Here is a 23,922-nt window from a genome sequence, read left to right as displayed (position 1 = left end):
TCAGGATGCCTGGGTGGCTCAGTGGTTAAACGTCTGCTTTCTGCTTAGGGCATGATCCTGAGTCTCACATCCGGCACCCCGCAGGGAGCTTGCTTCTCCCTTTGCCTGTCTCTTGTGAATAAATTAAATATTTTAAAAAATAAAAAGAAAATACACTTACAGTAATGTACTATAAAAAATACATAAATGTAGGTGGACATGCACAGTTCAATCCCATGCTGTTCAAGATTCAACAATACTTTGTAGTTTCAGTCTCTTTATTTTTATTTATTTTAGTATTTTTAAGATTTTTTATTCATGAGAGACACAGGTAGAGAGGCAGAGACACAGACAGAGGGAGAAGCAGGCTTCCCACAGGGAGCTCGATGTGGGACTGGCTGGATCCCGTGAGACAAAGACAGATGCTAAACCACTGAGCCACCCAGGGGTCCCTATAGTCTCTTAACCTACAACTTTGTTTAATGTGGAGTAGGTTAGAGATAGTGCAAGAATAACATTTCTTCAGTACACATCAGTGTTAACACATAAGAAAAAAATTCAGTTTAATAGTTAAGTTCAAACATAGTCTAAACAAACTACTGGAAAATCACCATACGATCCTTGGTCAAAATACAGATTATGAGTATTCAACAACCCCTCCTGTTTCTGATGACAGTTGTAGTTTCCAATATTACAAATTTATGTTAATCAAACTGTTTATGCTTTCAGTAAGGTTTCTGGTCAACTGCAGAATACTAAGTTAAAATTTGGTACACACACACACAAACTTTTTCCTAGTTCTCTTACAGCTAAATTATATCTTAAGCTTTGTTTATTTATAATTTGCATTCCATGCATACCAAAACCATGGGAATCTTTTGTTCAGTACACGCAGAAAAAAGACAAAGAATATTATAGAATAAAACTTTATAAATAGTAATTTACAATTCTGCAGGTATCGCCTATAAGTATATTACTAGTGACTTTGTTACATTAGCATTTTAAGATTTTATTTAATTATTCACGAGAGACACACACAGAGAGAAAGAGAGAGAGGCAGAGACATAGGCAGAGGGAGAAGCAGGCTCCAAGCAGGAAGCCCAATGTGAGACTCAATCCTGGAACTCCAGGATCACCCCCTGAGCCAAAGGCAGCCACTCACCACCACCAATGCTTCCCTACATTAGCATTTTTTAAGTAGAGCCCCGGGGAATTGTGTAGTAAGCCAAGGTTCAATAGAAAAACACCGAGGAAACTGAAATACACAAGTTCATCACTCATAGATCCTAGAGGATGTACACAATATGTCTTGAAAAGTACAAGATGAATTCAAGGACGGCAGGCTGTGTGGCAGAACTGGGGCAGATGCCTTTATTAGGGTCCATGGTTGGAGAGCCTTGCAGTTCTAGAGTCAAGTTATAGAATGCACAAGTCAAACCAAAATGAATGGAGTATGGTAACCTCTGTGGGAGGTCCTCTGGACAGGGTGTACAAGTGAAATATACTGTGGAATGGCAACTGTTGTTCACATCAGCAATTTACACTAGCCTGTGGCTTTGAGGGCTGTTATTTAATGCATTTGCTAGCAGAAGCTAGTATCAGTTCATACCACCTGCAGGCAGCCTGGTGATATCAGAGTCCAAGGTATTCCAGCAGTACCAAAAGCAGGAAAGCTACATTTTTAATATATTTTTAAATATTCATTTCATTATTTATTTGAAAGAGAGAGACCACAAGCAGGAAGGGCAGACTGAAGGAGAGAGAGAGAGAGAATCTCAAGCAGACTTGGCACTAAGTGCAGACTGTGACATGGGGCTTGATCTCGGGAACCTGAGTCAGGACCTGAGCTGAAACAAACAGTTGAAGACTTAACTACCAACCAGGCACAATACTTCTATGTCATGTACAATATAACCATCATAATGTCCTAATAGTTATAAAAAGGATGAAAATATGCAACATATCAGTTTGGGAAAAATAATCTCAAATCATTTGAGGCTTAATGCTACTGGGAAGAGGGAGTATTTGTGATGCAATCCCATTGTATTCAGAAGTACAGTTCACTCTGGAACACTGCAGGGGCTGGGTTTCTCCTAGATACGTATACTCTGATATAAACCAAGTTTTGAGCAATGCTCAAAAGCTTCACAAATTTTTGTGAAATTTTGTTTACATTTGTAAGACTTCATCCCAGCACATATTCTCTGAGTTTATTAGAAAGACCTGTGTGCTGGTAAAGGGCTTTGCCACATTTTTTTCATTGTTAAGGTATATCCCCAAGAGGTATTCTCTGATATCCAGGAAGGCTTGAATGCTGGGTAAAGGCTTTCCCATATTCCTTACATATGGTAAGGTTTCTTCTCAGTATGAAGTTTCTGGGGTTGAGTGAGTTTTGAAGACTGCTTTAAATCTTTGACATATTAACTACATTGGTAAATCTCTTCAGGAAGGATACAATGAGGGCAGCTCGGGTGGCTCAGCTGTTTAGCGCCTGCCTTCGGCCCAGGGCGTGATCGTGGAATCCCGGGATCGAGTCCCATGTCGGGGTCCCTGCCTGGAGCCTGCTTCTCCCTCTGCCTGTGTCTCTGCCTCTCTCTCTCTCTCTGATGAATAAAGAAATAAAATCTTAAAAAAAAAAAAAAGGAAGGATACAATGAAATATAAAAAGGTCAATAAAGCTTTGATAAAACTTTCCAACGTTTTTTTGAGCTTAAGTCAGACACTCAACCACTGAGCCATGTGTTTCTTTTATAATGGTATCTGGAAACTAGTTCTTCAAAATTTTTTTTTCCTTAAGATTTTATTTATTCATGAGAGACGTAAAGAGAGGCAAAGACATAGGCTGAGGAAAAGCAGGCTCCCTGTGGGAAGCCTGATATGGAACTCAATCCATGACCATTGAGCCACCCAGGCATCCCTGGAAACTGGTTTTTAAAGTTTATTAGGATTTACCCTTGTTAATTTTTATTTCCAGATTTTTCATATTTATAAGTTCTCTCTCCATTATAACTCCATAATACTGAAGATCAAGTCTTCAACAAAATGCCATCCAAAGTTCATTACACATAAAATGTTGCTCCAAATTATGTTATGTGGTAACTTATTGAAAGGTGATGATTGAATAAAGACACTAATATTTATTAAAATTAGGGACTCTGGGGATCCCTGGGTGGCGCAGCAGTTTAGCGCCTGCCTTTGGACCAGGGCGTGATCTTGGAGACCCGAGATCGAATCCGTCAGGCTCCCGGGATGGAGCCTGCTTCTCCCTCTGCCTATGTCTCTGCCTCTCTCTCTCTCTCTCTCTCTCTCTGTGTGACTATCATAAATAAATAAAAAATTTAAAAAAAAATTAGGGACTCTGGAACAGTAGAGATTATTTCTCAGTAGAAGAATCATGAACCCTCAGGAAAGGAATTCTGAAATTCATTATACTTAAGACTTGGATTTAATGAAGGGTAATCGTCCCAGTTTGTTTACATCCATAATTAACATACTTTCTGCCCTTTACTTCCTGCTATCACCTTCTCAGTCTTTTTTTTTTTTTTTTAATTCATGAGAAACAAAGAGAGGCAGAGACACAGGCAGAGGGAGAAGCAAGCCCCACGCAGGGAACTGGATGCGGGACTCGATTCCAGGTCTCCGGGATCACTCCCTGGGCCAAAGGCGGTGCTAAACCACTGAACCACCCAGGCTGCCCACTTCTCAGTCTTTCATTAATTGTGATTTCAAAACCACCATTTCCATACCTTCTCAATAGCATGTTATGAAATCAATCTTTTCTGCCTGTTTTTGTGAAAAATCTCATGTCATGAGAAGACATACCACATAAATTATCCCACATGCTACACCTGCATGTATATACTATAAAATGCTAATGTACAAAATTAATATCCATCATAGGACATTGGGATGATACAGAAAGAGGAAGCTGCTCCATGAAAACACAAACTATCCAAATTGCCTTTTTGAGTGCTCCAGGTGGGAGAACACAGTACCCTCATGTAAACACAAATGAAGAAGAGCCAGACTGAACAAAGAAGGAAAGTTTGTTACCTTGCCCACAATAGTTGCTCATCCTATCTGTCACTCCGTGGTAAGACAGTGAGAAAACTTGACTCTGCTCAGGAGAGAAAGATATGAGGGAACTTTGTGGGCAGTAATTTGGCTTCTTTGATCTTCCTGGGGACTTCTTTCTTTGATGCATGACATGAAGGGCTGAGGGAATGGGAACACCTACTTGACGCATTGTGGTGATGACTCACAGAAGAGGTAAGTACTTGCTCAAAAACTAGAGACTGCAGGGGTGAAGAACATTGAGAAGAATATATCATTAGTGCTATTTGAGTATTCCTCAATTAACACGAAACAAGCAGCAATAATTTAACTGTGAAAGTAGAAATACTCACACATAACACACCCCTAAGAATGTTTGATAGACCCCACAATTATAGCACAGATAGCTGTTATTTGTGTTCTCCATAAAAGCAAGTGCATAAATCCTGAGTTCAGGACTGGTTTTCAAATTCCCAAACATCACCAAAAGATCACAAGGCATATGAGTGAACAGAAAAATGTGTTCCAATTAGAGGAACAAAAGAAAATTCCAAAACTGGCCCTAAATTAATAAAGAACTATAAATTACCTGACAAAGGATACAAACTAACATAAAGATATACCTGAAGCAAGAGAAAACAGGTAACTAAATGATATCCAATAAAGTATGTATGATCAAAATAAAAATCCCAAGAGACAGAAAGTATAAAAAACAATTGAACAGAAATTAGGAGCTGAAAAATACAAAGTGTATTTTAAAGTACTCTAAAGGGTCAGCAACTGACTTGATCAAGCAGAAGGAAGACCTAGACAAGCTAAAGCTTCCTCATTTTAAATTATCCACTGAGGAGAGCAAAAAATACATGAAAAAGGACCGGGTCTAAAGGACTTATGAAGACATGTTCAAGAAGCTCAGTGAATTCTGAGGATAGATGTCAAGAAATAAACACATCAATACATTATAATCAATTTACCAAAAATCACAAATGAACACAGCTTTGAAGTAGCATGAAAAAAGTAATTCCTCCTGTGTAAAAGACCTCCTCTAAGAATATAAATGGTCTTTCAGCAGAACTTCACACAAAGAAATGCAGGGGCTATCTTTACTGGAAAAAAAAAAAAAATCAACCAGAAACATTGTATCTGGAATAAATGTCCTTCAGAAATGGAAACCTAGGAACATCTGGGTGGCTCAGCAGTTGAGCATTTGCCTTCAGCTCTGGGCATGATCCCGGGGTACCAGGATCAAGTCCCACACTGGGTTCCCTGCATGGAGACTGCTTCTCCCTCTACCTATGTCTCTGCCTCTCATGAATAAATAAATAAAATCTTAAGAAGAAAAAAACAAAAAAAAAAAAAAAGAGGGGCAGCCTGGTGGCTCAGCGGTTTAGCACCGCCTTCAGCTCAGGGCCTGATCCTGGAAACCCAGGCTCCGTGTATGGAGCCTGCATCTCTCTCTGCCTGTGTCTCTGCCTCTCTCTCTCTCTCTCTCTCTCTGTCTCTCATGAATAAATAAATAAAATCTTAAAACAAAAATGGGAAAAATAAAGACATTCCCAAGTAAAATCCCCTAGAAGTGTACTATTAGGCCTATCCTACAAGAAACTTTAAAGAAAGTCTTTCTGGTTAAAATAGAAAGATTCTAAACAGTAACTCAAACCACATGAAAATATAAAGCTCTCCGATAAATGTAAATGTTTATACAAATATGGAAACCTAAAATATTATGATGAAGTACCACAGATTGCTATATTCTTATTGAACATAATTATTTTAAAGAATAAAAACATAGGGGCAACTGGTTAATTTTGGATCAGGTCAAGATCCCATGGTCATCAGATCGAGCCCTACCTTGAGGTATAGGACCTACTTAAGATTCTCTCTCTCCCTCTCCATCTCTCCCTTCCGCCACTCACACATGCTCTGGCTATTTCTCTCTTTCTAAAGAAACAAAATAAAAATGATGCATTGAAATTATAAAGTACACAACATAAAAGACAAAACTATTAAATATAGGGTTATCAGTGACATACAGTGTGTACAGGTATGGATATGTAGTAGAGTTGAGTATGCTCTTGACAATATTAGGTTAAAATGGCTTGTTACAACTTTGAGAAGGTTTTATTGTTGTTTAGATTTTATCTTTTTATTTGAGAGACAGAGTGAGCCTAAGAGAACACAAGCCTGGAGAAAGGGAGAAGCAGACTCCCCGCTGAGCAGGGAGCCCAAGACCAACAAGGGGCTTGATCCCAGGATCTTGGGATCATGACCTGAGCTGAAGGCACATGCTTAACCAACTGAGCCACACAGGCTCCCCAGCATTGAGGTTTCTATTTTTTTTAAATATTTTATTTATTTATTAATGAGAGACACAGAGAGGCAGAGACACAGGCAAAGGGAGAAGCAGGCTCCACACAGGGAGCCCAACATGGGATTCAATCCTGGGTCTCCAGGATCATGCCCTGGGCGGAAGGCGGCGCTAAACTGCTGAGCCACCCGGGCCATCCGCATTGAAAGGTTTTAAGTAATCCCCATGCTAACGGGGGGGGGGGGGGGGGGGGGGGGGGGGGACTACAGAAGACATAAAAAGGAAGTGAGAACGGTATCAAAGTATGTCATTACAGTTGTGTCACATCACACAAATATAATGAAACACATAAAAAGAGGGAAAGAGGGATAAAACAACCACAAGAAGAACAGAAAACTATGAAAAAACAGCTGCAGTAGTACTTCCCTTAATAATACTTTACTTTGATGACTAAATTTTTTTTAATTTTTTTAAATTTTTATTTATTTATGATAGTCAGAGAGAGAGAGAGAGAGAGGCAGAGACACAGGCAGAGGGAGAAGCAGGCTCCATGCACCGGGAGCCCGACGTGGGATTCGATCCCGGGTCTCCAGGATCACGCCCTGGGCCAAAGGCAGGCGCTAAACTGCTGCGCCACCCAGGGATCCCAGTAAATTTATTTTTTTAAAAAGATTTCATTTATTTATTCAAGAGAGACACAGAAAGAGAGAGAGAGAGAGAGAGAGGCAGAGACACAGGCAGAGGGAGAAGCAGGCTCCATGCAGGGAGCCTGACGTGGGACTGGGACTCGATCCCGAGTCTCTAGGATCACAACCTGGGCTGAAGGCCGCGCTAAACCGCTGGGCCACCGGGGCTGCCCTGATAAGTAAATTTAAACTCCCCTCATTAAAAGACATAAATTGGCTGAATGAATAAAACAGAAGATGCAACAATTTCCTGTCTATTTGAGAGTCACTTTAAATCTAAGGACATATGTAAGTTGCAAGTAAAAGTATGTAAATGCACATTTCATGCAAATGGAAACCAAAAGAGGGCATAGATAGCTGTACTAGTATTATACAAATACGTATGAAGTTCATAGTTTCAAAACAGAAAACCAGTGTATATGTATACATAAATACATGAAATTACCCAGATACTATAACAATTATGTGTGCACCTAACAACAGAGACCCCATATATGCGAAGCACAAAAGGCAGAATTAAAGCAAGAAATCATTAGCATAGTGATAGTAGCAGAGATTAATATCTTGATTTAACTGTACAGAAAGACCACATTCAAGGAGGAGAAGGAGACCACACTCGAGAAGGAGAGCACTTGAACAACATTATTGTCAATCAAATACAATGGACGTTTACAGAACACTCCACCAAAAAGAGCAGAATATACAAGCTTCTCAATCACACAGAAAACATTTGCAGTATAGACAAATTGTCTACAAAACAAATCTTAACAAATTTAAGAAATTTAATGTCATAAGTATCATTTCTGACCACCATGGAATAAAAGTATAGCAGATGGGAAATTGGAAATGTCACAAATATCTGGAAATTGAACATGTTCAATTGAACAATCAATGGGTCAAAATGAAATTAAATAACCAGTAAATACCCTGAGAGTAATGAAATGAAACTATATTCAAATATGGAAATCAGAAAAAGTCATTTTTTAAAAGATTTTATTTATTTATTTAAGAGAGAAAGAGAGGAGAGAGAAGGCATGAGCAAGGGAAGGGGCAGAGGGAGAGGGATAAGTAGATCCCTGCTGAGTGCATAGCTGGAAGCTGAGCTCAATTTCAGGACACTGAAATCACACCTGAGCCACTGTTATAGTGTGGCGTCTATGTTAAGACGTTTAACCAACTGAGCCACCCAGGCACCCACAGAGAAAGTAATTCTAAGGAAACACTCAGTGGAGTGAAAAGGCAACCTGAAAAATGCATGGGAATTTTTTACAGAGTTTATAGATCATAAGGCTGTAACATCTAGAATATAGAAAGAACTTTTGCAACAACCAAATAGCAACTAGCAGGACTAAGAACAGGACAAAGTTTTCTTTTTCTTTTTCTTTTTTTTTTTTTGACAAAGTTTTCAATGGGCACAATCCAACACAGATTACAAATGGGCAAGGCAGACGAAAGATGCTCAAGGGCAGCCCGGGTGGCTCAGCAGTTTAGTGCTGCCTTCAGTGCAGGGCCTGATCCTGGAGACCCGGGATCGAGTTCCACATCAGGATCCCTTCATGGAGGCTGTTTCTCCCTCTGCCTGTGTCTCTGCCTCTCTCTTTCTGTGTGTGTCTCTCATAAATAAATAAATAAATAAATAAATAAATAAATAAATAAATAAATAAATAATCTTTAAAAAAAAAAAGATGCTCAAGCTCACTATTCATTGGAGAAATACATATCAAAGACTGACTCATCTCCTCTCACCTGTTCAGCTCCCACTATTAAACATGAATTTTTAAAAACCTGTGGGTATTGGAGAGAATGAGGAAAGACTGGAACCCTTATGCACTGCTAGACGAAATGCAAATGAAGTAATCATTATGGAAAACAGAATGGAGGTTCCTCAAAGAGTTGTAAATCATTTTACCATATGATCTAGCCATACCAATTGACAGTAAATACCTAAAACAATTCAAAATAGGATGTGCAAGACATATTTGCACAGGGAGATTCATATGTCGTGAACCGAAGGAAGGAAGGAGGGAGGGAGGGAAGGAAGGAAGGAAGGAAGGAAGGAAGGAAGGAAGGAAGGAAGGAAGGGAGGGAGGGAGGGAGGAAGAGAGAGAGAGAGAGAGAAAGAGAGAGAGAGAGAGAAAGAGAAAGAGAAAGAGAAAGAGAAAGAGAAAGAGAAAGAGAAAGAAAGAGAAGGAGAAGGAGAAGGAGAAGGAGAAGGAGAAGGAGAAAGAAAGAGAAGAGAAAGAGAAAGAGAAAGAGAAAGAGAAAGAGAAAGAGAGAGGTACCAGGGTCTTAGAATAGACAAATGTGTAAGTGGCTACTTGAGAGATATTAAGTTTTGCAGAATGAGAAAATTCTAGAAATCAGTATTCCAATAATTTCACACACTTAACACTTTAAAGTGGTTAAAATAGTAAATTTCATGGCATATTTTTCACCACAATTAAGAATAATGACACCTAAAACTGAAACAGAGAGATAAGCTTTAAGAATTACTTTTAATTCGGGATCCCTGGGTGGCGCAGCGGTTTGACGCCTGCCTTTGGCCCAGGGCGCGATCCTGGAGACCCGGGATCGAATCCCCACATCGGGCTCCCGGTGCATGGAGCCTGCTTCTCCCTCTGCCTGTGTCTCTGCCTCTCTCTCTCTCTCTGTGACTATCATAAAATAAAAATAAATTAAAAAAAAAAAAGAATTACTTTTAATTCAAAAAGGTTTTTCTCTCAAGAGAATATGAATTTATTCACAAATAGATGATGACATTAATTCCATGTGACAGTTCACCCAGGATAAACAGACAGTATAAAACAACCACTGACAACTAACAAAGAAAAGAAACAAACAAGGTAAGTCATGAACCAACACTGTATGGGTAATATTTATACAAACAAATACACACATAATTTTACTGGCATTTGACATATGGCTGATTCCTATTTCAATTAAACCCTACATTGTCTTTGAACTCCTAAGTTGAAAATTGTTATCCAAAACTATAAAATATAAAAACCAAAAGCGCAATTCATTAATGCTGTTGAAACTATCAGTAAAAATGAAGCTTTCTTACTGAATTGCAATACAAGAATGAGAAATTTTCATTGCAGGATGCCTGAGTGGCTCGGTTGAGTGTCTACCTTCAGCTCAGGACATGATCCCGGTCCAGGGATTTAGTCCTACCTATATCAGGCTCCCTGCGAGAAGCCTGCTTCTCCCTCTATGTCTCTGCCTCTCACGAATAAATAAAATATATTTTTTTTAAATTTTAAGTGCAATAATTCTGAATGAAACACAGGTGTGCTAGTACAAAAGGATCCTCCCATATAGCTATAATTTTAAACTGAGACTGTGTACTCAAGAAAAGCTTGCACTTGAAGCACTGGCATAAGTTATGTGGCATAAATTGTGCTCAGAAAATTCACTACAGTCAATCATAAAATGATCTAATAAAAATTTTATGGATGAGCTTCTAAATGACATTAGAAAATTTGTTAAGAGATATTCCCACTTTTACAAAGAATGCCAAGGCTGTAATTCATCCTTTAGAAGCAACAAAAATGAACATATAAAGAGAGACCATGATTGTTGTAAAATATGCTGAGTTTCACTGCTCTATAAAATAAACATTTTGGTATGAATTATACCACAATTCACATATATTTTAAGATAATTATTTCAAGAAGTACGTCCCAAATCACATCTTCAGGTGTGATCGCCTCCTTGACTTTTGTACTTCCCCTCTGTCATCTGCTTTACTCAGTCCCACCTACCTGGATGTAAGGCTCCTTTCTCTTCACATCCCAGGGCTCCTTCTTGGCTCCAAAAAGGTGAATAGGTGTCACTTACAATAAACAAGACTCATTTATTTTAAAAATAGGAATAGGAGTTGTGTTGGATTCTTTAATTTTCAATCCTCTATTGTCCTCAATAGAGAAGAGAGAACATTGTAGAACTCTAGAAAATGGTTTCCCCAGTGTTATAAGTTTCAGCAGAACAATTTTATGGCAATTTCATGTGCTACCAGAATACAAAGAATAGCAATACTAATCCTTTTTAAATATTAACCAATCACCAGATAGTATTATAACAATCTTTTATAAGTTAATGCAAACAAAAAATCCAGCAAAATAATTTGAGACCAATTTTTTTTCTTTTATGAGACTATTTCGCCAAACATCCAATAAATGGAAGAAATAAGGTTTTAACCAAGGTTATCTGAGAGTTTATGTAACATGACACACAGGTCTACATAGAGACTACATTAAAGCTACATTCTGTAGGGACCAAGGGTAGGCTGCCCCTATGATGGACACTTTAGCATGAATATTCTTTTGGGCTAAAAGTAATCAATACCCCAGCTTAAGCAAAAATGTTGACCCTCCCTTAACTATGTAGTAGAGTCTAAATTGGGGAGTCTTTCACAGAATATAGGCTAGTACTAGGGACAAATCTTTTTTGTGTGGCCCACCTGTGACATGGCAAACATCTAATTACCAAACATGTGCTCTTCATCTCACTGCCTTATGAAGTGTATTTCTCCACTTGACAATCCCAGATTCTCCTCCTCCAGTTCAGGAAGATGTATACACCTCATTTTGCTTGAACTGCCTTTGGGATCTCCCTACCTGTGAAGGTTCCTTACACTTATAAAATTTAGTTTGATTTTTCCTGATCATCTGTCTCATTTCAATTGGATTCTTAGTCCAGCTAGAAGGACCTTAAAAGGGACAGAAATTCAAGATCCCTGACAGAGTCAACATAAAATTGATCTTCTGAAGCCAGCATTGATCTTCTCTGTTCATCTGAGATAATGCACACCACAGGTCATATATCCCCAGGCACAGCCATACCATACCAGATAAGGAACGTGGAGCCTAGGCTCAAGACATAACAATGTGACCCCACTCGCTTACAGTAAAAGTACATCCTACAGATAAAAGTACAGGATGCAACTCATAAAACCTCTCAGATAAAGAAGAAAGATATGTTTCTGATTCAAAGTGTTTTGAGATGAACTACATCTTTAGGGTATAAGGTGAAGCAGCACCAGAATTTATCAAGGACACCTGTTAACATGATCTCATGGGTCTATGAATTTTGTTTTTTCCAGTTTTAACTTAGGCCACAAAATTACACCATTTCTATTATTTGTGAAGAGTTCACAACTATAGAATTGTTCAAATTCACCCTATTCTAAATAATAAGGCAATGAAAGTCTGAATTGTCTATAAATGTTCTCTTTGTAACAAAAGAATTTCAAATACGCTTAAATTCAGAGATTTTTATCACACAATTTGGTTTTCACATCAATAAACTATTAGATATATACAAAGCACAAATAGTGAAAACAGGTCACAATAAACCAAAAGTGGAGACACCATTTTGCTCAGTCACTAAAGAAAGCCCTTGACACTTCCAATTTCATACCATCAAATGTATCGTTCTTGCTGATTTAAAAACACAAATCAGGGTGGCTCAGTTGGTTAAGGATCTACTACCTTAAGCTCGGGTCATGATCCCAGGATCCAGGGATCAAGTCCTGAGTCAGGCTCCCCGCCAAGCCTGCTTCTTTATCTCTCTGACCCTACATCTCTACTCTCGTTCTTTCCCCCACTCACTCTGCTCTTTCAAATAATAAAAGCTTTAAAAAAATTAAAATAAAACAACGGGCAGCCTAGGTGGCTCGGCGATTTAGCACCGCCTTCAGCCCAGGGCCTTGATCCTGGAGACTCGGGATCCAGTTCCACGTCGGGCTCCCTGCATGGAGCCTGCTTCTCCCTCTGCCTGTGTCTCTGCCTCTCTCTCTCTCTCTGTATCTCTCATGAATAAATAAAATAACAAATAAACAAACAAACACAAATCAAATTTTGGTCCAGGGCTTACTTTCAGAGGTATCAGCATAGATAACTCACTACAGTGTTATCATTTGGAAGTAAGTAGGGATCAGCAAATCACGGGATGAAAGAGTGAATAAGGTACTTTTTTTCCCTTAGTGTCAGCAGGCTAGGATTATTATGTATCTTATATCTTAGATTTTTCTGGAAAAGATTTGACATTTTCTCAAATAATCAATTAAAATATATTTTGCTTCTGAGCCCTACACTAGCATTTATGTCCTTGGTTTGAATATAAAAGAATGAGGATTTCAAAATTTTATTTTATAAATTTACATAGTCTGGATAGTATTGGCAAGAGTATAACTGCCCAATCTAATATTTAATATTAGATATAAAAAGGGATGCAAGAAAAAAAAAGGGGATGCAAGAAGTTATTAGGTAATGATGTCACACTATATATACAATTTTCTTAATTTAACGTATTACATTCTAAAGAGCAGCAGAAGTAATGCATTTATATAGCAAGGAGCGTTCTAGGATTGTAATATTTGTAACCCGTTTACATTTGTTCTGATATAGACCCATCACAAAGCACCTGCCCAAGGGCCCAAGAGCCCATTTGATCTCAACTTACATATTAAGCAAAAATTCATGTCAAAAGCAATTCTATTTTGTTTATATTTATTTTGTAAAAGATTTTACTTATTTATTTGAGAGAGCACAAGTGGGAGGAGGATTGCAGAGAGGCAGGAGGAGAGGGAGAAGCAGGCTCCCCACTGAGCAGGGAGCCCAATGCAGGACTTGATCCCTGGGTCCTGGGATCATGACCTGAACCAAAGGTAGGTGCTTAAGCGACTGAGCCATCCAGGTGACCCCAAAGCAATTCTATTTTAGAGGTATAAAATAAGGGTACCTGAGTGGCTCAGCTGGTTAAGCGTCTGCCCTCAGCTCAGGTCACAATACCAGAGTCCTAGAATAGAGTCCAGCATTGGGCTCCATGATCAGCAGAGTCAGTTTCTCCCTCTGCCCTTCTCCCCTGCTCATGCTCGCTCTCTCAAATAAATAAAATCTTTAGAAAATACTTTTTACATCAAAAAATAAAGGTACAAAATAAAATTTAGAATTGAACTGTCATGAAACAACAAAGAAAGTTTAGTTTAAAAGGACTGTGCATATCAAAAACTTAGCTTTAAGTAGCACCTGGTTAGCTCTTTCGGTTGTGTGATTGACTCTTAATTTCTGCTCAGGTAAGGATTTTAGGGTCATAGGCTCAAGTCCCAAGTTAGGCTCACCACTTAGTGGGGACTCTGTTAAATATTCTTTAATTTATCCTCTCTCTGGCCCTAACCCCACTTGTAGGGCCTCTCTCAAATAATCTTAAAAAAGTAAAAACAAAAAAGTTGGCTTTAAAAAGTCTATGATAAAAAAAATAAATAAAAATAAAAAATACAAAGACTATGATAGAAAATATATAATTACTATACTCGGGTATAATGCTTTATTTGCCAGTGAGAGAAATAAGGTAGCTGGCCGGGAAGATCTCTCTTGTTAAATACCTTAGCATGTGACAATACCAGAGAAATTTCTTATTACTTGGATGGAGTTTCATCATAAGCTCCTTCTGATAAGGACTAGTCCTCTTCTGATTGTAACAAGTTACAGAATCTCAGAGGCTTTGTGGTCCTGGTTCTGTGCTTGTGTTGTTTTTGGCTAGCAATGGGAAATGTTTCTGATCTAGCTCAGAACCCATTAGGCTGCCTGTTACAAAATCAGTTGGTGTTCAGTTATGATTCTACGAAAAGGAAGGTGATCTTCTTTTGTAATATTGCATGGCCACAAAACACTTGAGCATAAGGAGAAGCACAGATTGTAAATATGTGGCACAGATGAAATCTTTCTCTTAGAAATTTAAAATTCTTCACATTGTGGCTTGACACATTCCATAGATGAGATTCTGAAGACAAAGGACATTACTTCATCTCAGTAGAAAGTGGCACAAATTCAGCCACCTGGCAGCCACCCCAGAGGGATTCCCATTCCCAACACAAATAATTTCTCCATCAAGAGAAGCATAGAAGAATCAGCCACTTAAGCTGAGCAAAACCAAGACACAAAATACAATCAACCATCTCCATCCAGGGTGACACCTGAAGGAGCAAGACCACTCTAATTACCACAATTCAGAACTAAAATGCCAAAGGTAGTGCTGGGCATTTCAACCAATTAGGATGGAGAATAAACCATAATAGGTAAAAGGGAATAGACAACCACTTTCCAACAATCTTGTGGGACTCATGTTTAATACACAGATTACCTATTTGCAAATATCTAAACAAACAGAAAAGTATACCAAAGATTTTAATGCTCAAGTAGTCTAAATGAGAACTCCTTTGGATACTTAATTTGTGTATTTATACATCCTCAAGAGAGCCATCCATTGAACTAAACAAACTGAGAAAAAAAAAACTGAGAGATACATATTTTAACTGTTACTTAGAAGCTTTTGTAACAGATTTTTAAAAAGATTTACTTACTTTAGAGAAAGAGAGAACACAGGGTGGGGGAGGGGCAGAGGGCAAGGGAGAGACTCTCAAGCAGACTCAGCATTCAGTATGAAGCCCAATCCCGGGGCTCCATTTCATGACCCTGAGATCATGACCTGAACCAAAACCAAGAGTTAGATGATTAACCTACTGCACCACCCAGACACCCCTACTTACAAGCTCTTATATTTTTAAGATTTTATTTATTCATGAGAGACACAGAGAGAGAGAAAAAGGTAAAGACACAGGCAGAGGGAGAAGCAGGCTCCATGCAGTGTGCCGGACATGGGACTCGATCCCGGGTCTCCAGGATTACGCCCTGGGCTGAAGGTGGAGCTAAACTGCTGAGCCACCCCAGCTGCCCTAATTACAAGTTTTGAAAGGGAACAGTGATAATATCCCTGCAGGAAACTAAATAAAGGAACTTCTGAAATAGGGTCAAAACCCGAGCTCAAAAATATTAACTCCTGTACAACTATTTTCTACTGCTACACTTTTTTTACTTAAATACCAGGAAATGAGGCATTAAAATTAAATTGCCTCAACAAATACTTGTCCCCTCAAAGATCTTTTTAGCTAGACTAAGAATCAAATTCACATGAGACAGATTATCAGAGGAAAATAAAATTTAATAGGTGTATGTGCAGAAAAATCGACATACAGTGGAAGCTCCAAAGACTGTTAGTCAAGATGAGGTACAAATACCATCATTAAAGAAAAAGGGGTAGAGATCTGGAGCTTCGCAGGAAAAAAAAAAACAAAAAACACTTTGCACGGTGGTAAGAAGAGTACATATTTGGTAAATTAGCTTTTTGTCTTACCTTACAGATGGTTCAGGGATAAACTTTGTCACTGTTAATATATTCTGGAAAGACCCCCCAATTTAGATTCTTCAACTCCAATTATCCAAAGTGGCACATTCTGGGGGAAGGTGGGTAGAGAGAGGTTGTCCTGAAATCCTTCAGTTCCCCCATCTGAAACTTCCTTGGGTGTTTCAAATATTAAAAGTTGAAATGGTAGATTATTTCATGTTACTGATCTAGCATTTTACCCTGGCAATAGGACATTCTAGTCAAAGCCAGGGTTATATAACCAGTATTTATGATTTTATCTTGTCATCATGAGAACAGGTTCTAAGAAAAATTATACAAATATATATATATGGATAAAAAGTTACTGAGACTGAATTCTGGAAGAATCAGGGAGAAAAGATATATGTTCCAATTTGTTTACAAAGGTATATTTTGTGCAACTTCTTCAAGTCAGTTAACTTAAGGGAAAAAATTTCTTAAATCTTTAAAAAAACAAAATATTTTTTAAAGGTTTTATTTTAATTCCAGTGAGTTAACATGCACTGTCATATCTGTTTCAGGTGTACAATAGTGACTGAACAATTCAATACAAAACCCAGTGCTCAACACAACAAATGCACACCTTTATTCCCATCACTTATTTAACTCATCCCCCAATCCACCTCCACTCTGGTAATAATGACCAGTTTCTTCTCTATAGTTAAAAGTCTATTCCCTGATTTGTCTGTCTTCTTTTTTTTCCCATTGCTTGTTTCTTATATTCCACATATGAGTGAGATCATATGGTATTTATCCTTCTCTGACTTCTTTTGGTTAATATAATACTCTCTAGCTCCATCCATGTCATTGCAAATGCCAAGATTTCACTCCTTTTTTAAGGTTAAATGGTATTCCATTCTATACATATAGCACATATTCCTTATTCATTTATCAGTCAATGAACACTTGCACCAGACTGACTGAAGCAGAAATGCTGTCACTGACTGCTGTACCACTCCTCAATGAATCCATGGCGTAGACAGGGCCAGAGCATGGGACTATACTCATCATGGTGCTCACTAAAGGGAGGAGGGTCCCACAGAGCAACACATCACCTTCCATAAAAGGTTACTCTTCTATAGTGAATCTAAACTATGTTAGGCTTATATATCTAGCATACTAGTGCTTTGAGCAACCACAGCACACACCTTGCTGATCCTATGTATATCAGTGTCCAAAAGGCTTCTTCATCTCCAATATCTATCTACTCTGCCATGTGACATTTTGAAGCTATGCACTAAATGACTGCATCATCCAATACTCCTCCTGCATCTACTGCCTCTGATCTAGGCCTCGGCAGTCATCATTGTCATCCAACAGCATCTGATGCTAACACACAGGAATTCAACTCAATCATGAAGATAAAATAGGACTTCCGTACTCCTCAGAAGCCACCACACTTTAAAATTCCTTTGTTCCGTTACATTTATTCATCAGATGACACCACCAAGAGCTGCCTGTGCCTTTGCAGTGACTAAAGGGAGCCACCTCCAGTTCCCTCCCCACATTGGAAAGAGTTTTTCACACTTCCTTTTAATAGGACTTATCTTTCTAAGGACAGTACCATCATTATGTTTCATTTATATTTGCCTCTCACATGCCAATGCTAAATGTCTGAATTTCTGAATTGTTACCCATTGGCCTTACCTGTCTCTAATCAAAATTAAGAGGTCCATAAGAACGCTTTAACCACAACACAGGCAAAGAACATTTGAGATGCCTATGTAGGTTGAAATAAAACTGGGTATAAATAGAAATGGAAATCTGGAGATAATTAAGAAAATAAAGAAGTATAAATTATTTTTCTAAATCCAAGGAGTCAGTTATACAACCCAGGAAAGATGTCATCTCTCCACATGCAGAATTCATGCCAATTCCTCAACTTCTGTATTTTCTCTTACCTGGGGCTACAAGATCATTCCTAATGGAATATATTTCTCTAACTTATGGGTTATCTATTACACAACAACCATTGTTAAAAGTGTATGTTTACTTCACAGAAACATGAAAAAAAAACACCCACACTTATGATATGGGGCACATACTGTTATTAGGGGCTATGGGAGAGTGCTTTTAGAGTCCCTGATCAAAATCCAGATTAGGCCATTCAAACTAAAACAGGTTTATGTAAGCTCTGAGTCTTCTCTAAGGGACACAGGAGGGGAAAGTCATGGGAGACAAGAAATGGTTGCTCAAAAGCGTAGGCTGGGAATGTCAAATTGGAAGGTACATTAATTTCTGATTCTATAGGGTGTCATGTACGGAATGCACTAGTGATATGGTCTTGTTTCACTTCAAGTCCCCTGCAAAACTACTGCGCATACAAAATGTATGCCAAATGGCATTATCGTGGAGTACTTCAATCAGTCAATAAGACCCATATACTATCTATAGTATATCCATTATATTATCCCACTAGTCCCAAGGAGGAGAAAATGATACAATAGATATGCTAAGGGAAAAAAATAATCACACATTATCTAAACATTAAGGCCACTGAGAAAATGGATTACTAGATATATTTCCACTGCATTACAAAATAGGTGATAGATACCATCAGCTACCTACAACCTTATATAAAATGAGACTGGTTAACACTGGTAGTCGGATAACATTTCATTCATTACATATCCATATTAACATGGTAAAAACCATTGTTTTATTAAGTAAAATATATTAAGTTCACAAATAGACTAAGTTATGCATTTCAATCCCCTCCATAATTCTTGCTCAAGGATTATATCCTTACATCCTTCTACAGAAGCATTAAAAAGTATTCAAGCACTGATGTGGGAGTAGTGATTTCAATAATTTTCAGGCATGAGGTATTCTCACCAAATGTGGATGTACAAATTGTATGTCATGTCGAGGAAGAGTTAGCTATCCTCTTTCTACTGTAAGGATTTCTTCCTTTCAACCACATCCACTAATATTATCTACTTCTAACTATTGCTATCATGAGGATACATCAGTATTTTACTGGATTTCCACCTCTTTTTCCTACAATACCAGTTGGTAAAATATTTAAATTATAATATTCAGGAAGTTCTTTAGTTTTAATAAATGGAGAATGATGTTCTGAACATGTACATCATGACAACTGTAGTTAATATTATAACCACAAACAATATCTTTACTTAGATTTTCTTTATATATTGTATATTATATTGTCCTTCCTTTTCCATGGACACTTAGATATGCATGAGGCCCACCTAATGAAGCTGGGATCTCATATCTTTGATGTAGCAACATCAGTCATATAATGTCACACACACTAAAAATAAATGAATTTGCTGAAGTGACTTGAGAGTAGAAATACATTATTTACTAGACACAAATCTCAAATACGGTCAATGTAAAAAAAAAAAAGCACATATTGAAATTGAAATTAATTAGACCTATGCAAATATCCATCAACTTAATCTTCTGAAGCATAAGAGCATATACATTTTCTAACAGTTTAACTTTATTATTATTCCTTATCATGAGTATTTTGATGATGTAGTGCTTTCTACTTGATTTCTATGGCATTTTCGACATTTGAAGTTCACTTACATATATTTCTAAATATTTGTGTCTTTTAAGTTATTTTCCTTTATGGTCTCTCTGGTGTTTGCTACAGTGTATATTAAAATGAAGGTCTTTCTTCATTCATTACATTTGTAGGACTTGAATCTAGTGTGCATTTTCAGATATTAAGGATTGAATTCAAGTTAAAGGCACTGCAATTTAGTTTATATTTTACAGTTTCTATGCTGTATGAGAATTATGATGTTTGAGTAAGTTGTGAGTTCCAGCTAAAGGCTTGAGACATTCTTTTACCTTTGTAATGTTTCTCCTCAGTATGAACTCTGAGATGTTGAGTAATGGTTAAGCAATCATAAAGGTTTTAACCCATTTTTTACATTTAAGTTTTTTTTCTCAAATATGAAGTCTCTGATGTTGAATAAACCTTGATTCTGATTAAAGGGCTTGCCAAATTAATCATGTTTGCAAAATCTCCAGTATAAATCCTCTGATCAGGAGTTAGGCTTTAGCATTGCTTAAAGGCCTCGACATATTCTTTACTTTGCTTAGGATTCCCTCAAGTATGAATTCTGTGATGTCGAGTCAGATGTGAGTGCTGGATAAAGGTGTCACCACATTCTTTACATATGTAAGGTTTCTCTCCACTATGAATTTTGTGATGTCGAGTAAGATGTGAGTGCCGGTTAAAGGCCTGGCCACATTCTTTACATATGTAAGGTTTCTCTCCAGTATGAATTCTGTTATGTTCAGTAAGCTTTGATTGTTGATTAAAGGCCTTACCACATTCTTTACATTGGTAAGGTCTCTCTCCACTATGAATTCTGTGGTGTCGGGTAAGATGTGAGTGCCGGTTAAAAGCCTGGCCACATTCTTTGCATATGTAAGGTTTCTCTCCAGTATGAATTCTGAGATGTTCTGTAAGCTTTGAGTGCTGATTAAAGGCCTGGCCACATTCTTTACATATGTAAGGTTTCTCTCCACTGTGAATTCTGTGATGTCGAGTAAGGTTTGAATGCTGGTTAAAGGCCTGGCCACATTCTTTACACTGGTAAGGTTTTTCACCACTGTGAATTCTGTGATGTTGAGTAAGGCTTGAGTGATGATTAAAGGCCTGGCCACATTCTTTACATTGGTAAGGTCTCTCTCCAGTATGAATTCTGTGATGTTGAATAAGATTTGAGTGCTGGTTAAAGGCCTTGCCACATTCTTCACATTGGTAAGGTTTCTCTCCAGTGTGAATTCTTTGATGTCGAGTAAGCATTGAGTGCTGGTTAAAGGCCTTTCCACATTCTTCACATTGGTAAGGTTTCTCTCCAGGATGAATTCTGTCCTGCTGAATAAGATGTGAGTGGTGGATAAAGACCTTGCTACATTCTTCACATTTGTAAGGTTTCTCTCCAATATGCATTGGCTGTTGAGACAATGATGAGTGCCAGTCAAAGGCCTTACCACATTCCTCACAAATATAAGTTTTCTGTTCAGTAGTGACTGTGTTATGTATGTTTAGTTCTGATGATTGACTCAACATGTTCTCAGGTTTATTACATCTATGCATGTGAATTCTCTGATAATCACCAACATTGGAGGACTGATTACCAGACTTCCCACATTCATTATATTTATAAGGATTCTCTCCCATAGGGTTACTCTTATGTATAATCAGGTTGGAGCTTTGATAAAAGACTTCCACACATTTGTCACATTCATAATGATTCTCTGGAAAATGAATCCTTAGGTGTTTATTAACATTTGAACCCTGGTTAAATTTTTTCTCAGATTCATTGCATTGAGCAATTCTGTTTTCATTGAAAATGCTCTGGTCGTTTTGTAGGGTTAATTCCTCAGTAAAAGGCTTCTCAAATGGATCCCACTTAGCACTCTGTTCTTCATTTTTAAATCTCTGATTTTCAGAAATATTTGACTCAAAGGTCAATCCAATTCTACTTTCAAGGTGGTTCAAATAATTATTTTCAGGATGGACTAAGTAACTTTCCAGATTTTCCAACTTTTCGTTCTCCAAATATGTATCTTTCACCATTTGATTTGAGCCTTTGCTTATAGAAACACACTGCTTTGCAGAAATAGCAGACTTAAGGGATGTTTTCCAAAATGTTTTATATCCTTCACCATTTTGGGCAGTGAGATTCATATTACGGACAGTTGTCTCAGTTTGGATATGTCCTTCATGATATCTTTGATGCTCTTCACTCTCCCCATCATTTTTCCAGTCTATCATTAAGTGTAAATTCTCAAGGGCACTATGTTTATATCTACCCACTGCCACGTTTTGGAAAGAAGCTTCTATGCACAGCTTTGACAGGAAACTCTGGGTGCCATGCGAAGATACAGCTGAAAGATATTGAATAAGAGAAAAGTAAAATCATTCCACTTACTACTCTCAGATGAATATAATGAAAGCTTCTAATATGCAAAATTAAAATCAATCACAGAACTTCAGCAATATGGCTGAGAAAGAAACATCAAGACTTCATTCCTCCAGGAGACATAAACGTGCAGACCATGTCAAGATCGCATAGCCTATCACATAATTCCATAGTACTGTCATGCTGAAGCACACATCACATTCCTGTACCTCAAAAAAAAAATCAGAAGTACCATTTGAGCCCAAAAATAGCAGAAGGAAGAAAATTTAAACTTAAAATAGAAACCAATGAAATAAGAAAGCAAAAACAGGAAAACATCAATAGGAAGACTGCATTTTCAGGAAAGATCAACAAAATTGATATACTTTAAACAAAGAATGAAAGAGAGAACACTAAGAAAAATGAGAAGTAAAGAAGTGAAACCAGACACAATATAACTGATACCATAGAAATAAAAACAATTATAAGAGGTGACGATGGATAATTATATGCCCACAGACAGATATAAAAAAAATGACTATAAATCTCAAAAAGGTATAACCCACCTGACTTCATTATGGAGAAATTAAAAAAAAATACAAATCTCAAGTAATCTACCACTACTAAGTAGATTGAAAAAATAATAATAAAAAAACTCCCAACAAAGAAAATCCTATGCCAGATATATTCACTGGATAATTCAAACATTTAAAGAGAAAATACTTCAAATCGCCTCCAACATTTCCAAGGAGTAAAGAGAAGGGACACTATTAATCTCTGTGATACCAGCTTTATCAGGTTATCAATGCAAAAGGAAAACACTATAAGCAAAGAAGACTACAAACTTCTACCTGTGAGGAATAGTTATACTAAACCCACAATAAAATGAAGCAAACTGAATCAAAAGAGTTTTATTATTTTACAACATAATCAAGTGAGAACTCTTCTTAGAGTTCAAGGGTCTTTAAGCATTTGGAAATCTATAAATTTAAGAGTGTGTATTAACAGAATGAAGGTCAAACATTACATGTTCATATTAATTGGTGCAGAACAAGGAAGTGAACATATTGGACACCATTTCATGATTAAAAACATTCAAGATTAGGAACAGAAGGAAACCACCTCAGCCCAATATAAGACATATATGTACTGAAAGCTGAAATCTAACATAGTAAATAGTAAAAGGCTGAAGCTTCTTCTGTATGACCAGAAACAAGATAATGGAGTGACTTCAGTACTTCCATTCAACATAGTATTATATATTCTAGTCTCAACAATTAGGCAAGAAAAAAATACTTAAAAGGAATCCAATGGAAAAAAAAAAAAAAAAAACAACTCTGTTCATAAATGACATGATCTATAGAAAACCCTAAAGAATGCCTATTTTTATTTTTATGCTGTTTTATTGCTTGGTCATCATGTGTAATGCTTATTTCTGCTCATTTTCCCTACTAGACTTTCACTTTTAAAATTCTATATATGAAAAACATAAATAAAATAAAATAAAATAAAATAATAAAATAAAATTCTATATATGCTTGAGTTTAAAAAAAAGTTCAAATAAACTTTACACTATAGGGAACTAGAAAAAAAGAAACAAATAAATTTAGGAAAGAAAGGATATAACAAAGAAAAACCAGACATAAATAGAGATCAGAACAAATAATAACATTACTGTTTCTATTTCTATGAAAATTTCCATCAGAATCCCAATGCCATATTTTTTGGCAGAAAAATCAAAACCCCTTCTAAAACTCATGTGGATGTCACAGGATAACAC

The 23,922-nt window shown here is 37.3% G+C and overlaps 2 protein-coding genes across 3 annotated transcripts in view; both read right to left on the bottom strand.

Annotated features, from left to right (window-relative positions):
- Positions 1–23,922, bottom strand: part of LOC144280419 (KRAB domain-containing protein 5-like) — a 101,459-nt gene that overhangs the window by 33,117 nt on the left and 44,420 nt on the right. The gene's annotated exons all lie outside the window — the stretch shown is intronic.
- LOC144280354 (uncharacterized) overlaps positions 16,711–23,922 on the bottom strand; it is a 51,725-nt gene continuing 44,513 nt past the window's right edge. For both annotated transcript variants that reach the window (XM_077842324.1, XM_077842314.1), the window contains one exon: positions 16,711–22,128. In XM_077842324.1, coding sequence (XP_077698450.1) covers positions 20,336–22,015 — 1,680 coding nt within the window. In that variant the 5' untranslated portion in view covers positions 22,016–22,128 and the 3' untranslated portion in view covers positions 16,711–20,335. The remainder of the gene's footprint in view (positions 22,129–23,922) is intronic.

Source organism: Canis aureus, chromosome 1 (genome assembly GCF_053574225.1).
Source record: "Canis aureus isolate CA01 chromosome 1, VMU_Caureus_v.1.0, whole genome shotgun sequence".
NCBI classification, from domain to species: domain Eukaryota; kingdom Metazoa; phylum Chordata; class Mammalia; order Carnivora; family Canidae; genus Canis; species Canis aureus.
This window is presented reverse-complemented; position numbering and strand designations above follow the sequence as displayed.